Source organism: Cyclospora cayetanensis, unplaced genomic scaffold (assembly GCF_002999335.1).
Source record: "Cyclospora cayetanensis isolate NF1_C8 unplaced genomic scaffold, CcayRef3 CcayRef3_contig_89, whole genome shotgun sequence".
Lineage (NCBI taxonomy): Eukaryota > Apicomplexa > Conoidasida > Eucoccidiorida > Eimeriidae > Cyclospora > Cyclospora cayetanensis.
In genome coordinates, this window is record NW_020312762.1 from 1 (window position 1) to 16270 (window position 16270).

A 16270-nucleotide genomic window follows, 5' to 3' on the forward strand; every position below is an offset into this window, starting at 1 on the left:
CGGCTAGACCTTTGTCTTCGCACTCCCTCGTTAGTTCAGGAGATGAGCTTGTTACAGTGGTAGCAGCCTGCAGATTCCAGCAGCTTGTCGGTGAATCCATAATGGTCTTGACCGAATGGCGTGGCTACTCGTGTCTGAGGGGCGTGGAAAAGCTATCAAGAAGGCCTTTCTGGCGACCTCAGGGCCTTCATGCGGTCTACAGGAAAACATGTAGCCAACTGGTCACTAGGCTCTTGGAAATGCTAATGGAGACGCTGAAAGTGTGTTGCTGCGAGATCCCCTAGGGACAGTAGGGGCCCTACCAGCGCTGCGCGCTAGCTTATGAGCTGTGATGTGAGAAGAAACGAGCGAATACACAGCGAGAAACTATGAAGACATATACGCATTGAGCCCGCAGACAGAATATGCTATCCTTGGCAGGAGAAGTCCCTACTCCTCTGGGGCTCCTAGGCGCCTCATGGACCCGTATGCTGCAGGCAAATGGGAAAGCAACAGAGCACGGAAAAGGTCCATTTCAACACAAATTGCGAGCAACAAATCGGGCTCCGCATTGATTTCACGAAGTTCGGATCTGCTTTTTAAAGGGGGGCGACCCCACATCAGCTGGTCTGCCCACCACCGAGCTGCCCTGCATCAAATTGCAAGTACGGATTCACATTGGTGCATACCCATACGCCAACTGCTTTTTACACAAAAGGTAATAATGGATCGGAATATCTTTGCAGAAGTAACTGCGTTTTTGGCTACGAGCGTACTATGGCAGCATTTAATTCTGCAGGTGAGGATCGGCACTTATTCACTGGAACATGATGCTGACATTTTTGAACAGTTTCTTCTCCCCCTAGAGCGAATACACGTCATATTTTCAAGTTGTATGTCTCGGTCTCTAGATTGTTGGCCTACAGCCGCTCTTCGAGGTTGAATACAAGCTAAGCTACACAAAGCAGTCAGCTCCAAACAGTGTTTACACATAAAGAGTTTTCAAATAATTGATTGTACGGTTTACCAATCAGTGGATGGCTCCGCACTACAAGGATATTGTAATAATGCGTGCACGCATGATGATTCTGCACAACTATCGTGCCGACGCCTGGACTGCACGCAGGATGCAACTACCTGCACCTCAACTCTCCTTCATCATACAAGGCGTTGCCAATGTGGGTTTAGGGAAAGGAAGGAGACGGCTCTAATGAAAAGACGATCCATTCTTACGGTTACATTGCGTTTTGGCCGCGAATTTCCACGGTGCTGGGTGTGCTGCTGCTAAGATTACCTGTTCGTGGTGAGGCGCTGGGCAGAGGCAGTGCATGCAGTCTTTGCAAGTAAGGCATGATCAGGAAGTATCGCAAGAAGTGCTTCTAGGGAGTAATGCTGCCTACAAGCTCTCCTTAGGGACACTCGTAAAACTACACTCAATACAAACTCAATAGTAAGCTCTTGAGTGTTTTCCAAAAGAGATCCAGCGGCGCTCTCAGCGTTCCAGACAATAGGGGAAAGAGACAGCTGGAGTGCATGTAGCAGCAGCCTCTACGCACTCCAAGCATGTTCAGAGAGTTGCATGTCGCATCTAGTGGACATGCACACAACATTGATCTGGTTTTGAGTTATCACTATTCTGCAACAGATTAGGAGTATGAACAGACAGCCAATTCGTCAACATTTTTAATCGTGTGATATACGTAAAGTAGTAGAAAGTGATAAAGTGCAGCTATTCCCTCTAGACAGCCGCTGCAACACTAATTTCTCCCAATGCTTTTATAAGGCACTCTCAAAAAGCTTCTTCAGCACCATGACAGAGAACGTACTTATGAAGAGCGAAGTAATGGCAGGCCTTTCGCATATGCTATGCGGCAACCGCGCAAGTGTTTCAGTGATTCTATCCCTAGCGCCTGACCCCTCTGAAACAAGCTACAGGTATCTGTTTGAAATTCACTCAGGGCCATATGAGTACAAAGACTCATGGTTCATTACGAATGGGTAGTCGAGAAATTATCCTGCTGAGCTCCGAGTGGGAATTATCTCACAACTGCCCTGGGCATTCAAGTTGCGTTTGAGCGATTCCTTAAACATGTATACGACTACACACACCAAACGTTGAGGTAAAACTGCCGATACAGCACCATTTCCGAGAAATAATGGTTTTGCCGTTTAGCTTCCGGTGCGTTTTGGCTTCATGCAGCGATCGCCAGGGCTCGTTTTTTACGATTTGCAGTTACCCCCGCGCAGAGTGCATCTGATCCCTCTGGGGTATTTTCTAAGCCACCCTATAACCTGCTCGACTATCCATATTCCCTGCTGCTAACTATAGAGAGAGCTCTGTAGGAGTGCACAGATTATCAGACAGAGAGACAGCATGCGAGGCACGCAGAACATAGGGAACTCGTGCTTTCAAAAGCTGCAGGTCGGCTCATGGCTTTGCCTGAACGGAGTAAAACGCAACGATGCATGAGCGTGTGCAACTCAAGAAAGCCAAACAAGCTTCCGTAAGAAGCACTGATTCATCTTTTCTAACCGTGGTAACTTGCAGGAACCGGCAGGAGGCGTTGCTCCCTGCCAATATATTTGTCGGATTTCCTATGCGAAACTGAGGCCTCAACAGGGCACCCGGGGTAGCACATGAAAGCCTCGAAAGTAAGCTATTATAAAAATAGGGAGGGTTTTAAGCGGGGAGCTGTAAATCAGAGTGGCTCGTACACTGCTTGTCAAGAGAAGTGGCAGCGAGAAGGGAGGCATACAAAACTGCGAGTCCAGACGAACGCGCAAACGGGGAGCATGTGCACCTAAAAACAGGCCTCGCTTGTCCATAATGTGCCACAAAACCAGCATAAGCGATGAGCTTGATGCGCAATGCTCGGCCCTAGTGCTCTTTGAATGCACCTTTTATAGAGGAAAAGAAAGTGCAGATTCCGCAGCCCCTCACCACTCATAATACCCTGCAACTGGCTGACCATTCGTCACCATGATGACCCACGCTACCGACGTCTGTGTTATACCCCTCACCCACAGTCTGTGTAATAAAAGCTGAACAAGCCTGGATAGTCCACCCCCAACGGGAGGAAGCTTCGTGAGGATATTTGCGAGTACCAGGGCACTCCAAGGAACTAGACCAATTCAGCTTACTAGAAATGTACACATTAAGCCCCTAGCTATGTTTATAAAGCCTGAAGCTGCTAGTTAATACTTACTTTGCTCTCTGGGCCAAAGGGGCAGACCAATGGCCTGCGGCAGAAGCACTGAAACAGCCTCGGTCGGGGCCGTGCCACCCATTAGCGGAGCATGAGCGGTCTTCTTGCCTCCAGGAACAAACAACTCCAAATACTTTGCTGATTTTTACGCCGATTTTCCAGACTCCAACCCGGGCATTCTCCCTCACTGCGAGATGAAAGGTCGGCAGTCCGGCCTGTTTATTGGTCACGGCTGCTGCCCCGTTGCTTCTTCCTTTACCTGTTGAACCGGCACAGACATCCCGTTTATATCCCATTTAGAGCAGTATATTCGCTCTGAAGATACGGAGACAACTTCCCAGGGTCCATACGGACCCTTGGGTGCACGCGCACCTGATCGCGAGGCCTCCGCGTCGATTCCTATCAAACTGTGCCTCCCCCCATTTCCAGTCCCCTGATAAACTATCTCTGGGTTTTTCGCTCTCTCCCACTGCCTTTTGTGTAGCCGTTTGTAGGGCATTGTCGTTTTTTCCCTGCGATCCGCCGCCGTCGTCCCGTAGTTTGCACCGCGCTTTTTACCCCGCAATGCAACTGCACGCTGATGAGAGTGGTAGCTGTACTCCAGGGCCTCTATTGCGGGTAAATGCTATATGCGTACTTAGGAGGTGGCATATTCCGGGTACTTCAGCATGAGTCTGCCGGTGTCTAACTTTGGGTTGCTTGGGGAGAGTATCTCTTGGCCCCCGGGGTTCGTCGCAATACAGCGCATGCCAGGTGCGGACTTTCACGCTAATCCCCTGCAGAGCCACCAAACTATGAATTCTGTCTTCAACGGCAGGCCAGTCAAAGAATCTCACCCTGCAGGCATACGTGCAACCCCTACGGACCAAACAGTAAAGCCACGTTGTCGTTTCAGCTTATTTAGTCCAACTCAACATTCCTTACTGATGAATTAAGAAGGTGTAATCGAGGAGCTCATGCTATGTGGGTTTATGTCCAGTCGGGACGGCTCTGGCTATGCGAATGCCGCTATTTATTGCAGGGAGCGCCGCCCATGGTGGGACTTGGCTCGTCAAGAATGATGTAATTGCACAAACGGAAGAACTTGAGAAGCACAAGTAAGAATGCTTGGCTTACAGTGGTCTTGCAGGTGCGGTCTTCCGGAGCCGGCAGCTGGTAACAAACGTACTTGCAGTTATGCATACATTAGGGTCTGCTATGCTACAAGAGTCATGTATGTGCCATAGCATTGCTACAGGGCCAAGCTGGAAGAAGCCCTTGCTCGTCTAGATATTGGTATCGACCAAGCAGCACAGGAATTAGAAGAAGAACAAGATGAGGCCTTTGAAGACGGTGATAATTATGAAGATGAAATGGACTACGCAGAGCGATTTAATCCACACGACCGGTGATGCGCCACGAAGCTATGTCCTACACGGAAGTCGTTGACGTTCAAAGGGACGTGTGTGTAGTTGCTGACTGTTAGAGCAATCCAGCTTGCTCTGCCGTTTTACATACGCGCGTGGAGCAGAACAGTCTTGATGAAATTAAGTCGACACATTGGCTCTTTGGATTTCTGAGCGAGTACTCTGCTGCAATGTATATTTGCTTAGAGAGGACCCGGAGGTGCTGCTAGAGGAGCGACAACAGCTCAAGACTGATATTGAAGATCAACTGGACGAAGTGAGACGCGTCTTGCCACTTGTATATGCACTCGAGGGTCTTGTTTTTCAAGATGTACATACCTGCTGGCCATGGTGCCACTTCATGATGAATATTCTCGCCAGAAGAAAATGTCGCTGGTCTAATCAGGACATTGGTTTTTGGACGTGTGCTTAACCGCGAGGTAGCAGGCTGCGTTTTGCTCCCCTTTTCCGGTGCTTTTCTAAAAAGAAATAGAGCAGACAAACAGCAGGAGACTCTGAACATAACTCGATTTGTCTCCCTGTCTCCATGGATATACCTACAGGTCCGAGAGAAGCTCGAACAGCTGGAGTCTAGCAGTTTGAACTTCACGTGGGAGCGCCGGGAACTGCCCATTGCAGTACGTTCCTTTTTCCCGCGTATGGCTTCTTCGTTTGCGTGGCATGCCTCTGCCGCCGCTTCTTCGGTATCGGCGTTTCCGTATTGTCGTGGTCGACACAGTTGTCCTTGAACGGACGGAAAGCAGAAATTGTGCGCTTCATGCGTGTATTCTATTGCTTTATAGTCATTTCTAAAGCAAACAGCATCATAGAAAAACCATATGGCGCGTAGTTACAGCAGAATGTCGCACATACCACCATTCTATACGTTATGTGCTTTTTGAGTGGCCTGCATGGGGACGTGTCTGTGTCAAAATCAGGATTGCTTTTGCAACCGAGTGAATGCACTTCCCAAACTCTTCGACGTTTGGTTTGCTGGGTCAAATGTTCCTGTGTTCGCACATTCCAATGTTTTAAAAATATTTCTTGCGATTTTTTGTGCGCCGTGCTGTAGAAAACAAGTTGTCCGTGCATAGCGATGAGCCCAACAAACGCACGGCTGTTTGTCAGTATCTAACTAAGCCTAGAGCTGCATGTTATTGTATTCGCTGCTTGAATCTGGCGGATCGCCATTGTAGGAACATGTGAGTGCTCCATCGCGTAGACAAGTAGTGCCTTTGCGTGAGCGTGTACCATCGACATGTTAGTGGACTGCTGTCGCTGAATGAAACAGGTTGTTTCATAAGGGATATACCGTTTCCATATGCGCAGCTTAGACGATTGGATAAGCCCTGGGAGGACTTCAACCACGAGTTACTAGTCCAGGCCCATTTGGAGGCACGTGCCCTTGCAGCGGCAGAAAAAGAACGGCTCGAAAAAGCAGCAAAAAAGGCCGCCAAGAAAGGTAATTATATCGTATCCCACACTGCATGCGTATTGTAGTTTCAGATACCAACATGCCTGCCCAGCTTGGATAGACATGAATAGCACTTTTATAATTCGGGGTTGAACTTGGTCGCAGGGAAGAAGGTAGCAGCTCCGAAGGTGGCTCCAATCGAGCGAGATGTTCCAACATTTTTCTGTGCCAAAGTTGTAAGCTTCTGTGCTCCTAAGTTCTGTCCAAATCTCACCTCTTACATTCCTTCCAGATGAGGTGATTGAATTTTTGTAAGTGTTTGGTGATCTAATTGACTCAATGGTCTAGGGAACAACTAGAAGCCAGACGCAACTGTAGGCAATATCTTCCACAGAAAAGCTGCGATACAAGTTCGCTGTACAGCCTGGTCTCTAGAGGGTATAATGTTGATTTGTACTCATCTAATGGAATCTATCTGCCTGAGTGTGGCCGACTGTCTTGGACATCAACGGATCCTGCTCGTTTGCATTGTAATGTGAACAAGATGTTGCTTTAAGCGTGAGCTGCTCAGGTGGACCCAGGAGCCGCAGTGGCAGCCGATGGACGGGTTTTTCAGTACAGCGACGCTGCATTTGACCATGAAGGGGCCAAGACCTTGGTCAAGGAAGTGGAGGTCTTTATGCGTTTTTGCTGGCGGTACATAGTGGAAAAGGGGAAGTTCAATTTTGAGCAAGTCGGGCTGCTACCGGTGGTTCACACCGCTACTGTCAGCCACGCCCATGTCAGTTTGAAGAGCTTCTCAGAAGCGGCAATTATCACGTGAGGCTTTCAAGTAGCACATCGGGGGTACCTGTTTCGCATGTGGCCAGCGCCCCAGGCACTCAGATGCAGACGTTGGTTATGCATGCGATATCTGCGAGCATATTGGCGCAACAACAGCCCGCGGTCTTTCGCTCTGCCTGCTAGTCACCCTAATTATTAAAAGCGTTTGCGTGCTGCACTGCAACCTGATGAGTACGTAGGCTTGTGCTGGGCAGACTGTTATACACGGCTGTATGCGGTTACTGGTCAATACTCAGGCCTTTAATGCAGAATGGCAGTGTCGGAGCGGTTATAAAGGCTCTTGCGGGCAAGAAGAACACGTACGCGTACAAGGCGGATCTACTACTGGCGAATGCGAAAACCCTTATACTGTGGTAATAAAACTTTCCCTCGAACAGCCCCTGGGGAGGGCGCGACTGCTTAGCAGCTATCGGCCGGTACACGCTTTCCAAAGCAGTTGGATAAGCCTTTTGTATGTACTCTGAAATATATTTGGAGCCGTTTTATGTTCTGTTATCTATTGCCTTACTATAGTGGTTATCCGCTTGGGCTGAAGTCTTGCTGGCGTGATGTTGATTCGGTGTTCCCTTGGGGTGCTTTCAGTTTAGCTTTTCTCGAACACCACGGAGTTTACCATGGGAACATCCATCCGAACAATATTTTTGTTTCGGACGACGGTTTTCGTCTTCTCATTGGCGATTTTCTCCCTCCAAGTAACTAATTCCTTTTCTTGTATCCTAATTACGGAATCCCTTGCCGTTCTCAGTATCCAGCAAGGCACTTCTGGCATATGGGCTCCGGTGATGGTGCCTGAATGGTGCGTGGCCCGAATATTTGTCATGTCCTTTTTGGAGACTACACTTGGGTGCATGGGATATTTAGGTGAATTCAAGCGCTGGCTTGTACAAGTGGCCAAAGGCTTAGGCGCTGTGCCTGCCTACTGCTCACCTGAGTATTACACCGCACTGGCTGATCGGCGGATCCAGCGGGCAGCAGTTTACACAAAGACCCTTTCTCCACACAAGCACGACGTTTTTTGTCTGGGGCTTGTGTTCTTGCAACTTGCAACGCTTCAGAATGTTGTGGTGAGAATATCGCTCGCCCTGCGGGCGCTGGTGCTCCTCCCCTATGCGTGATATGTACATTAAACTGCTCCCATTGTGGATTATTAGAGTGGTTTACATGACCAGGAGTGAACAAGCAGTTCCTATTCGAGTTGTGTTTCTTTTCTCTTGGAAACTTTGTAGGCTTTAGTTGCCAGTGTTGTTGTCTCCAATGGCATTTTATGCATCGCATTCTGTGGACCAAGGTATTAGAAAGCACGTTTGGCAAGCTTTAAACTTGCTGTCGATCCAATTGCAGCCGTTTGCTGGTACACAACTATTCTGTGCATGCTGTTATTGCAGACATATCGGGACAAACCAAAAAAGTTAATGGCTGCCTTGGAGAAACTTCAAAACACCAACTCGCCTGCAGCGCCAGGTATGGCAAATCTTAAGTTTCTTAAAAAGCACTTAACAAAGGACTTCACACTTACATTTTGAGCATCATGAATCGCCTCGTATTACTGTATATCGAGGAGCACGCCTTTGCATGCAACTGGACAGTGAGACACTCTATTGCCAAAATCCGTTCCATTCTTTGTTTAACATTTCCTCCCAGGCACCTCTGAGGCACTGTTATCCAATAGGCCATACGTGGCCCTCAGATAGTGCTGTGTCTCTAATTTTCTGTAGATTACCATGATTTTCTAAGTAGCCGGCATCTCTGTTCGAAATGTGTTTCCAGATGCGTGTGTGCCGTGGTGGGAGTGTGGGACTTGGTCTGTCTTGTAATAATAGCGAGATTCCGAGGTATCCTGCCTGTTTTTGTTGCAGAACTTGCGGCGTTACTGGGCCGTATGCTCACCATGAATGCCGTAGATCGACCCCTTTTTAGGGACTTGGTAGTGAGGCTAAGAAAGGCACAGCGGCGGAGGGCCATGGGTGTCACACTCGTTCTTAGAGCAGGTCTTTGTTTTCGCCAAAGCGCGCGAGAGAATATGCTTGCCTGAATCGATGTAACGCTGCACGGGGCGAAGAGTATAGTAAGAACCATAAAAATGCGAACCGTTTCACTCCTATCATCGTTGGTACTCTACCAGCCGACGTTTTTCTACGGTGTGCTCTGCTTCCCCAGGACGCACAAGACCGCTGGACGCTGCAGGCTTCGGATTGGGTACGCGGAGCTGCTGGGCTACTTGGCTTCGGGCAGCCCCTGGCTGAGGAACTGTATCTTGACAAGTCCCTGACTCCCGCGGGCATGGGGGCACAAACCAGGCCAGCCAATCCCAAGAAGGAAAAGGATGAGTCCAGCTGCGCAGTGATGTGATGGGGTACGCTATACTCTCCGCCATTATTAACCTTGCTCCCTCCTATTGTCTAGAAACGTCCAAAAGGAGTATCTGAGTTTTAGATCGACGGCAAGGCGAATATGTAGCCATTGCCTTTGCAAATTCACTTGTACTTTGCGTTTACCACTACATGCTAAGCAGGCTGCAGCAGAAAAACGTCTTTTAACATGGTATTCTTCATGGACTCTGAGGTCTAAATGACTGCAAACATCAAATCTCTTGCATGCAACAACAGACATTTGGTGCTTGACTTTGTTTATTTGTTTTGGGGTCGTTCGCCAGCAGGCTACGTATTGCTAGGGTGCTCACCTGCTCTCACGAATGCTCGTGCAATGGCACGCCGATATGCGCTCCCAAACGCACGCGATTCAGAGCCCAGCGATCAAAAGGCTCCAATGTGATTTTCCTACAGAAGTGCCGGCAGCGGCTTTAGAAGAACATGTATACTTCTTTCAAGCCACACAACACATGGCATTAATTATGGCAGTTAAAGGGGCAAAGGGAAGAACGTATGCACGTTGTAGACCGCGGAACAGCCAATATTCAGCAGCCTTCCTTATTTGACGATTAACCCATGAAGCTGACGCATCGACAAGCTGAAGGCATTCTAGGCACGTCGACCTCGCATGCCAGTGGAGCGGCCCTGAAACCAGGAACTTCCGTCTTCTTAGCAAGCAATCGACCGTTCCACCAGATCAAGGGATGCCAAATGCACGAATTGAGCTAGCTGACATTACGAAGTCGCCGACATATCATGAGTGAGGCGCTTGTTATCGGGGTCGTATGCTGCGAATTAATTAACGAGGCAACACTGTCAATAAGCCTTGCCTTGAACAACATTGTATTTAACAAGGTCAAGGGAATCTAAGCAGCGGATAGCACGTGCAGCTTGGCGTAGCCCGTCAGCACACAAAGCGCTACGTGCCATCTGCCAACTTCCCTCGCTCACCGGCAAACTGCTGACCGCATGCAGCATCGATCTCCCTTCCAAAATAGTGCCTGTAAAGCAAGCGCATGGCATGGAATTTGTTTTGAGGCCCATTGTTACATAGCGGTGGAAGGTGCGTGGCACGGGTTTCCCTACTAGACCCACTGTTTTATCCGAACATTGCCTATTTGCACAATATATATCTAATACATGTCCATACAATGCACCATGCAGCAATAGCTTGAAAGGGCAGTGGAATTATGAGCTGCATGCACGGTATCGTCTATGCCATAAGTTTCGTATGAAGTAATCAGACAGCGTAGTATAAACAGCCGCGAACCGCTTCTTTGTCAACTGATCACCTGCGGGAATGCGAGATGGAGGAGTTGTCAAGTATTTCCTGCAAAAATATCAGTACAGTGCGTGCCACTGAATACTTTGAAAACAGGCTGATCAGGTGTCAAGCTGAGGGGAAGCCATTATTTTTCATGCAGCATCCATTGTTTGCCTGGAATGGCGTAGCTTGCGCGTACCTCGAACAGCTCAAGTCGTTTGTTCTCAGCGCGCCGCAAGGAGGGTGATACACCTTTTGCTGCATCCATTCAAAAGACATCATTTGATCATACTATCAGCTGGTCATCTCAGGATGCTGGAGCGCGCATTCTTGTTGATAAAGCGAATCGGGAGTATCCCCTTTCAACACTAGGCTGCAGTGGGAACATCTGGTTGCGCGGCAAGAAAACACTGTCGTGCTAGCAACGGTGCAGCAGAAGTTCCACCAGAGGCTATTCGTCGATGCCAGACCCTCATTGTATGCTATCAGAGATATATGGTACAAATGTCTCGTTTCTATTCTGCGCTCCCGTAGAAGTGCTGCAAGGGCTTTTGCATGTTCAGCGGAGTCGTTCTGGCCTGAACCCCAGCATACAAAGCAGAACAAAACTAGTACACTCAAAGTTTACCAGAATCAGCTGTACCAACTCAAGGCATGATGCAGAGCAATTAAAGAGTCTATACCTATCACAAAGATGGTGCCAGGGTGCCTTCCGTTATAAAAGGCTCACTTCGCTATCAGATATGCTCGAGTCGCGCTGTCTATGTTACACTAGCACGCTCATCGACTACATCGGTGCCCAATCCATATATGTTCCGCCCGTACGCCAGTCCATCCAAGTGCTGGGCATTTACCTTCAAGCAACAAGTAGGCAATCCAGACACGACGCCCTGTTAACGCAATTCGTTCATCGAGGAGATCGAGAACCTCGGGGAAAGGATACATGCGATTTGCTGGGACCTGCACAATCCAAACAGCTGAACGGGCAGCTCTAGGCATGCCTCTGATCTGGTAATAAACAGTTCGTGAAAACTGTGTATTGGCCTTCAATTGTTTCGTGCCAAAAATATCCAGCTTGGAAATCGCACGCTACAGCCCCTCTCTCCAGAAAGGAATTCTCGGTTCGCTATTAATCAAATCCCGCAGAATCCAGCCAATGCAGTGTAAACATATAGTAGACTTGCATCACCTGATCAACCAAGTAATGCAATGCTAATTATCACAATGCACAGTGCAAACGTACCAGGATATTGCGCTCTTCGGTGAAGGGGGAATGCAGGGAAAACGCCAAATTAACCTAAGAGATGAAGCATTCATCAGTTAGACGGCACAGTCACTAGGTGTGTACAGTGAGGGAACCAAAGAAGCAAACCGTATCATTTAACTCCTACAACTGGAAGAAAAGAAACCGTTGCCGAAGCCCAATGCAAAAGCAAACAGTGTACCGTAAAGTCAAGCCCTTACTACTATCAATCAAATAGTAAGCTCTAGCAGTGAATCGGAGAGCTCGTTTAAACCATTTGCCTACGATTGATGCATCCATGTGTAATTGCAACCCCAGATCCATCAAAACGAAACGATCGCCTTTTCGGTCATACCCTTCTTTACTCTAAGCCAACTGGCTAAATGGCTTTCAGCTCCACGTGCACATAAATGCGTGTGAGATGCTGCCCTGTGCATTCGTATGTGTGCGCAGATCATGCACAGACATCAGACCTGTGGGTGCTCCTCGTTCAATTTCTTAATTCCAGGCAGAACCCCCGAGGTAGAGATACTCAGACGCCGTGCTGAAATACCAAAAGCCCGAGGGTCCGCTAGCAACTTGATGGCATCGAATACGCGGGGGTTCATCAGGGGTTCTCCCATGCCTGCGATAACGGCTAGCAAACAGCTCCGGAAGCTTAATTTGGGGGTCTCACGATGTGCTCTATTCTGAATGTTGCGATTTCAGCTGGGACGAATGTGTTACAAGATAACCGAAAGGGGATTCGAACTCCCTAAACAATTTTCACAGCCGGGCCTCCTTCATCCCACTGACCGAAATCCCATATATCATCCATATATTGATGAGAGCTTGTCTGTCATTGAACTGTCTATGGAGCTCCAGCTGTTAGCAGGCTTGCTTACCCATGAAAGAAATTGAACCTGGGTGCACACCTTTAGATTGAAAGTACAGCACCTGGTCAGTGATTTCATCGACAGTCAACTGTCGCTTAAAGCCAATTTTTCCTGCAAGACAACACATGCACAAGTTACTGGTGGAGAGCAAATTCAAGAGACGCTGTACAAGCTAAAGAAACTGCAGACCTACGGACTTTACGTAGATTAGTAGTCTGATTTATGCAGAGCCCAATCAAGTCGTAGCCACTTGAAGTGATCAACTTACAAAAAAACCTGTTTTTACCATTTTAGACTTGCCTGCCCAGAATTTTAAGCAGCGTGGACGAATTGCAAAAAACTTTTGTGTGTGTATCGCGGCGCTTACCAGTAGCACAAAAGCTGCAATTGAAAGAGCATCCAGCCTGAACATTCAACACAGGAGCTGCGATGGAAAGAGCATCTAGCCGAGGCACATCGGTCCTGTTGCAGCCTCATTTTCTGGCAGTTTTTGTTCAATAACCCGCAAATATTTACAGCAACTAACTCGAGTACCTGCCCACTCTGCACTAATCCTGACTGGGTGTACTAATTGTGTCTTCAGTCATTAATAATCCGTGGAAGAGAGTTGGCATGCGGGAGGCTATTCGGGGTGGCGTCTACTGCGTATACAATGGATGGGGGCTACATCCCACCTGTGACGAAATGCACAGAGAGGTATGAGTGGAGAACTTGAGGGCCACTGCTTCAATTCTGACTCCATCTTTGCACTCAAAAAGCACCTTTGTGGCCCTCGGGGCCTCAGATATGGAGGCACATTTTAGTGTTAGCAAATCTGAGCCAAACTCCCTCTCGATTGTGCTTTGTGCCTGAATCCCAAGGACCTTAAGGTCGGCTACTGCAGTGACTTTCCTTCTATACACCTGCTGAAAAAGCTGATTTAGCCGATAATTTGGGGCTCCAGCCCTTAGCAAGGCGGCCTTAAGAAGACGGAAGCGTCCAGAGCACTCCATAGAAAATACGCCAAAAGGGTCGTACTACCCACCATCGAGCTGGTTTCGAGATGATATTCCCGGGAACTGTGAAAGCAAAGCATCGCCAAAAGGCTTATTCAGTATATAAACTACGCCCCAAAGGCTCTCTGTCAAAGAACGATCAGTTCATTGCAGATTCGTCAGCTCTCCCCACGGGTTCAGCGTCGTACGCCACAGTAGTGATGCAAGCGACCTGCGTCCCGGCATTATAAGCTATAATTACATTCCTTCAGTTCATTTTTCAAAGGTATTTGTTGGTGGGGGATCCAGAAACCTTGGAATCAAACAGTTACCTTTCATTTACCTTTTGCCATTACCACCGCGGACCCATCTCTGAATGCAGGCGTTACCTAACAAGAATCACTGAAAGCCACCACGCAGTCTAGCAGTGAACAATTTATAAGTCGCTGCGCTTCATGAATTTACGTGGCACTTGTATTGCAAATATGCCTAGCCCTCGTGTTGAGTGGCACCATAATCCACCAGTTCTGCTAGCGTGTGTCAATACTTACACAGTTCCTCTTTTAGGCAACTCAAAATTGCCAACAATGCCTCCACTACACTAAGGTAGGTGCGCGTGTTCCTATTTACTTTCTAGCCACGTGCAGTACCGACTACAGACTGATTAACTGCCAAAGTAAGGATATATTCGCGACAAGTCTGAATGTTCGAAATGTCGTGGCTCGTCCCTGCAGAGCCATGCGAGTAATAAATGATCCCAACCAGGGGTACAGCTTTATCATGTTACTACTCCACACTAAAATACAGGCCAGTAGAATCATGCATGCCTGCATGTATATTGCAGGGGGATCGTACACTCATTGCACTAATGAACTGCACAGGAATGCGATTTGCATTTCCATGGTGTCTGCGTACATGAACAACCGTGTGTACAGTCATTATGCCAATTGGCACACTCCCAATTTCAACGAATGGGAAAATATCAGTCGTCTTGGGCTTCATCCGGCTTCAGCGGCCCTCTTGATCAGATGCAGTGTTATCAGACGCATTGGAGCTCAAACTTACTCTATTCGCAACAGGGTTCATAAATTTGACAACAGCCCTTACGTGAACAAAACCGAAATCGGTGTAAAGGGGGTAAGTATACATTCTGTCACCTGAAAACCGATACACATGAAAAGGGCATAGGTCGCATATAAAACAGGGACAGTTATGTCAGCAAGTGTTGCAAGCCACGTAACAAAGACATGATGCACTAAAAAATCCACCGACCCGAGAAAAAATTCGTGAATTCTTGAAGGGGAACGCGGAATTGCGTGGCTAGCGTGAGTTTGTCATCAGACGCCTTCATCTTCTTGACAAATAACGGCTGCAACAAGAAATGCACACCACATTGCTACTTGGTGCCATGAGACGCAGGGCAGCAAACAGCAGTTGAGCTTGCATGCCTTGACAGCACGCAGTGCGGGCCGGGTCGTACATCACAGGAAAATTCCACTAGGGCTATGTAATTCCCTGTATCCAGTGTAAGCTTTTCTGTAGGCACCATAAACATACACAAAAACAGTGCCTACTAAACAGCTTTTCCACGCAAAGATATACACATACATATTGAGGATGAGGGGACTTAAATTATTCGGATTGGTGGGGGCATTCAGCGATTTGCGTACGAGTCAGATGAGCAAGCTCATAGGCAAGCTTTTGACCAGCTTCCTGCAAAAAATCGAACAGCAGATAGAGAAAGCAGCACTCAGATGAAGTAAGAACCAGGGTTGCGGTTTCGTGACCATGAAGGGGGGAGCGTAGCTACATCCAGCATAACCCGGACCCAGATAGTTGATATTGCAAGTACCTCAGGATCAACCTTGATTGTCTTTGTGCCAAGTGCTTTAAGCCCGAACCAGAGGAGGGCCGCCAGCAAGGCTGACCCAACAAAAATGTGTTCGATCATCGAGGGAGAAACAAGCTGTTGAATTGGTAAAGCTGGCACGGATCCATTCTCCTCATAGACAAAAATTCCATCAAACCCATTTGCGTTATTGTTGAAAGGATCCTTAGACGAGAAAGCAAAATTTGCAAAACTTACATCTATGCAAAGGAGGGCGATTGCAGTGTGTAAATAAGTCATAATATCAGAGCGAAATGCGGGAAGGACACGAAAGGTGTTTGGATAGCTGAATATTAAAAATATCGAAAAATCGGAGCGAAACTCAGATCCCTGGTTAAAATGTGATTTCGTTTGTGGGAGAATCACAAAAGGCATCCCGATGCCTTCACCCGGCTGCTCAATGGTTTCAGACTTCGCGATATCACACGACCAACACAGCGCTTCCCTTATCTCCAAGGCTTGAAAGTGCAAATTCGTTGATTAATAGAGCAGCCGCAGCGTATTTGAGCCTTAGGTTGTGCCTATATTCGAATATAGCAAAGGGGAAGATTCCCCTCAAGCAGGGATAATGACTGTTCGTGTGGCACGCGGTGGTATGTGGGGGGTCTGGAACATTGACATTGCACTCTATGTAGAAGATTATTCTGCACTTCAAGGCGTGCTTGATGAAATTCCACTCTTCATAATACCTGCGTCCACTTGCAACTGTTCTTCATTCAGTTCAATTATGCAGTGCAAGTTTTCTCTTGAGGTCTGCAATGGCACAAATGATTAGTTTGTATACCATGTACGCCTTTGCGTGCTCATTTCACAACTAGCTCGTGTTTTTA

At 47.9% G+C, this 16270-nt stretch overlaps 2 protein-coding genes across 2 annotated transcripts; one reads left to right on the forward strand and one right to left on the reverse strand.

Moving 5' to 3' along the window:
* The first annotated feature begins 3853 nt into the window (after positions 1-3853).
* LOC34621683 lies at positions 3854-9176 on the forward strand. Its single transcript, XM_026335984.1, has 14 exons — positions 3854-3938; positions 4207-4282; positions 4423-4572; positions 4778-4847; positions 5134-5208; positions 5900-6032; positions 6150-6220; positions 6556-6803; positions 7064-7180; positions 7410-7519; positions 7689-7891; positions 8213-8288; positions 8684-8754; positions 8985-9176. The coding sequence occupies exons 1-14, from the start codon at positions 3854-3856 to the stop codon at positions 9174-9176; spliced, it is 1677 nt and encodes a 558-aa protein (XP_026191769.1).
* A 755-nt stretch (positions 9177-9931) lies between these two features.
* Positions 9932-13570, reverse strand: LOC34621684 (ribosomal RNA large subunit methyltransferase Cfr). Its single transcript, XM_026335985.1, has 10 exons — positions 13253-13570; positions 13034-13155; positions 12588-12715; positions 12177-12328; positions 11315-11420; positions 10931-11038; positions 10660-10718; positions 10489-10526; positions 10148-10197; positions 9932-9984 (listed from the first exon to the last, which is right to left on the reverse strand). The coding sequence occupies exons 1-10, from the start codon at positions 13568-13570 to the stop codon at positions 9932-9934; spliced, it is 1134 nt and encodes a 377-aa protein (XP_026191770.1).
* Between the last annotated feature and the right edge of the window lie 2700 nt (positions 13571-16270).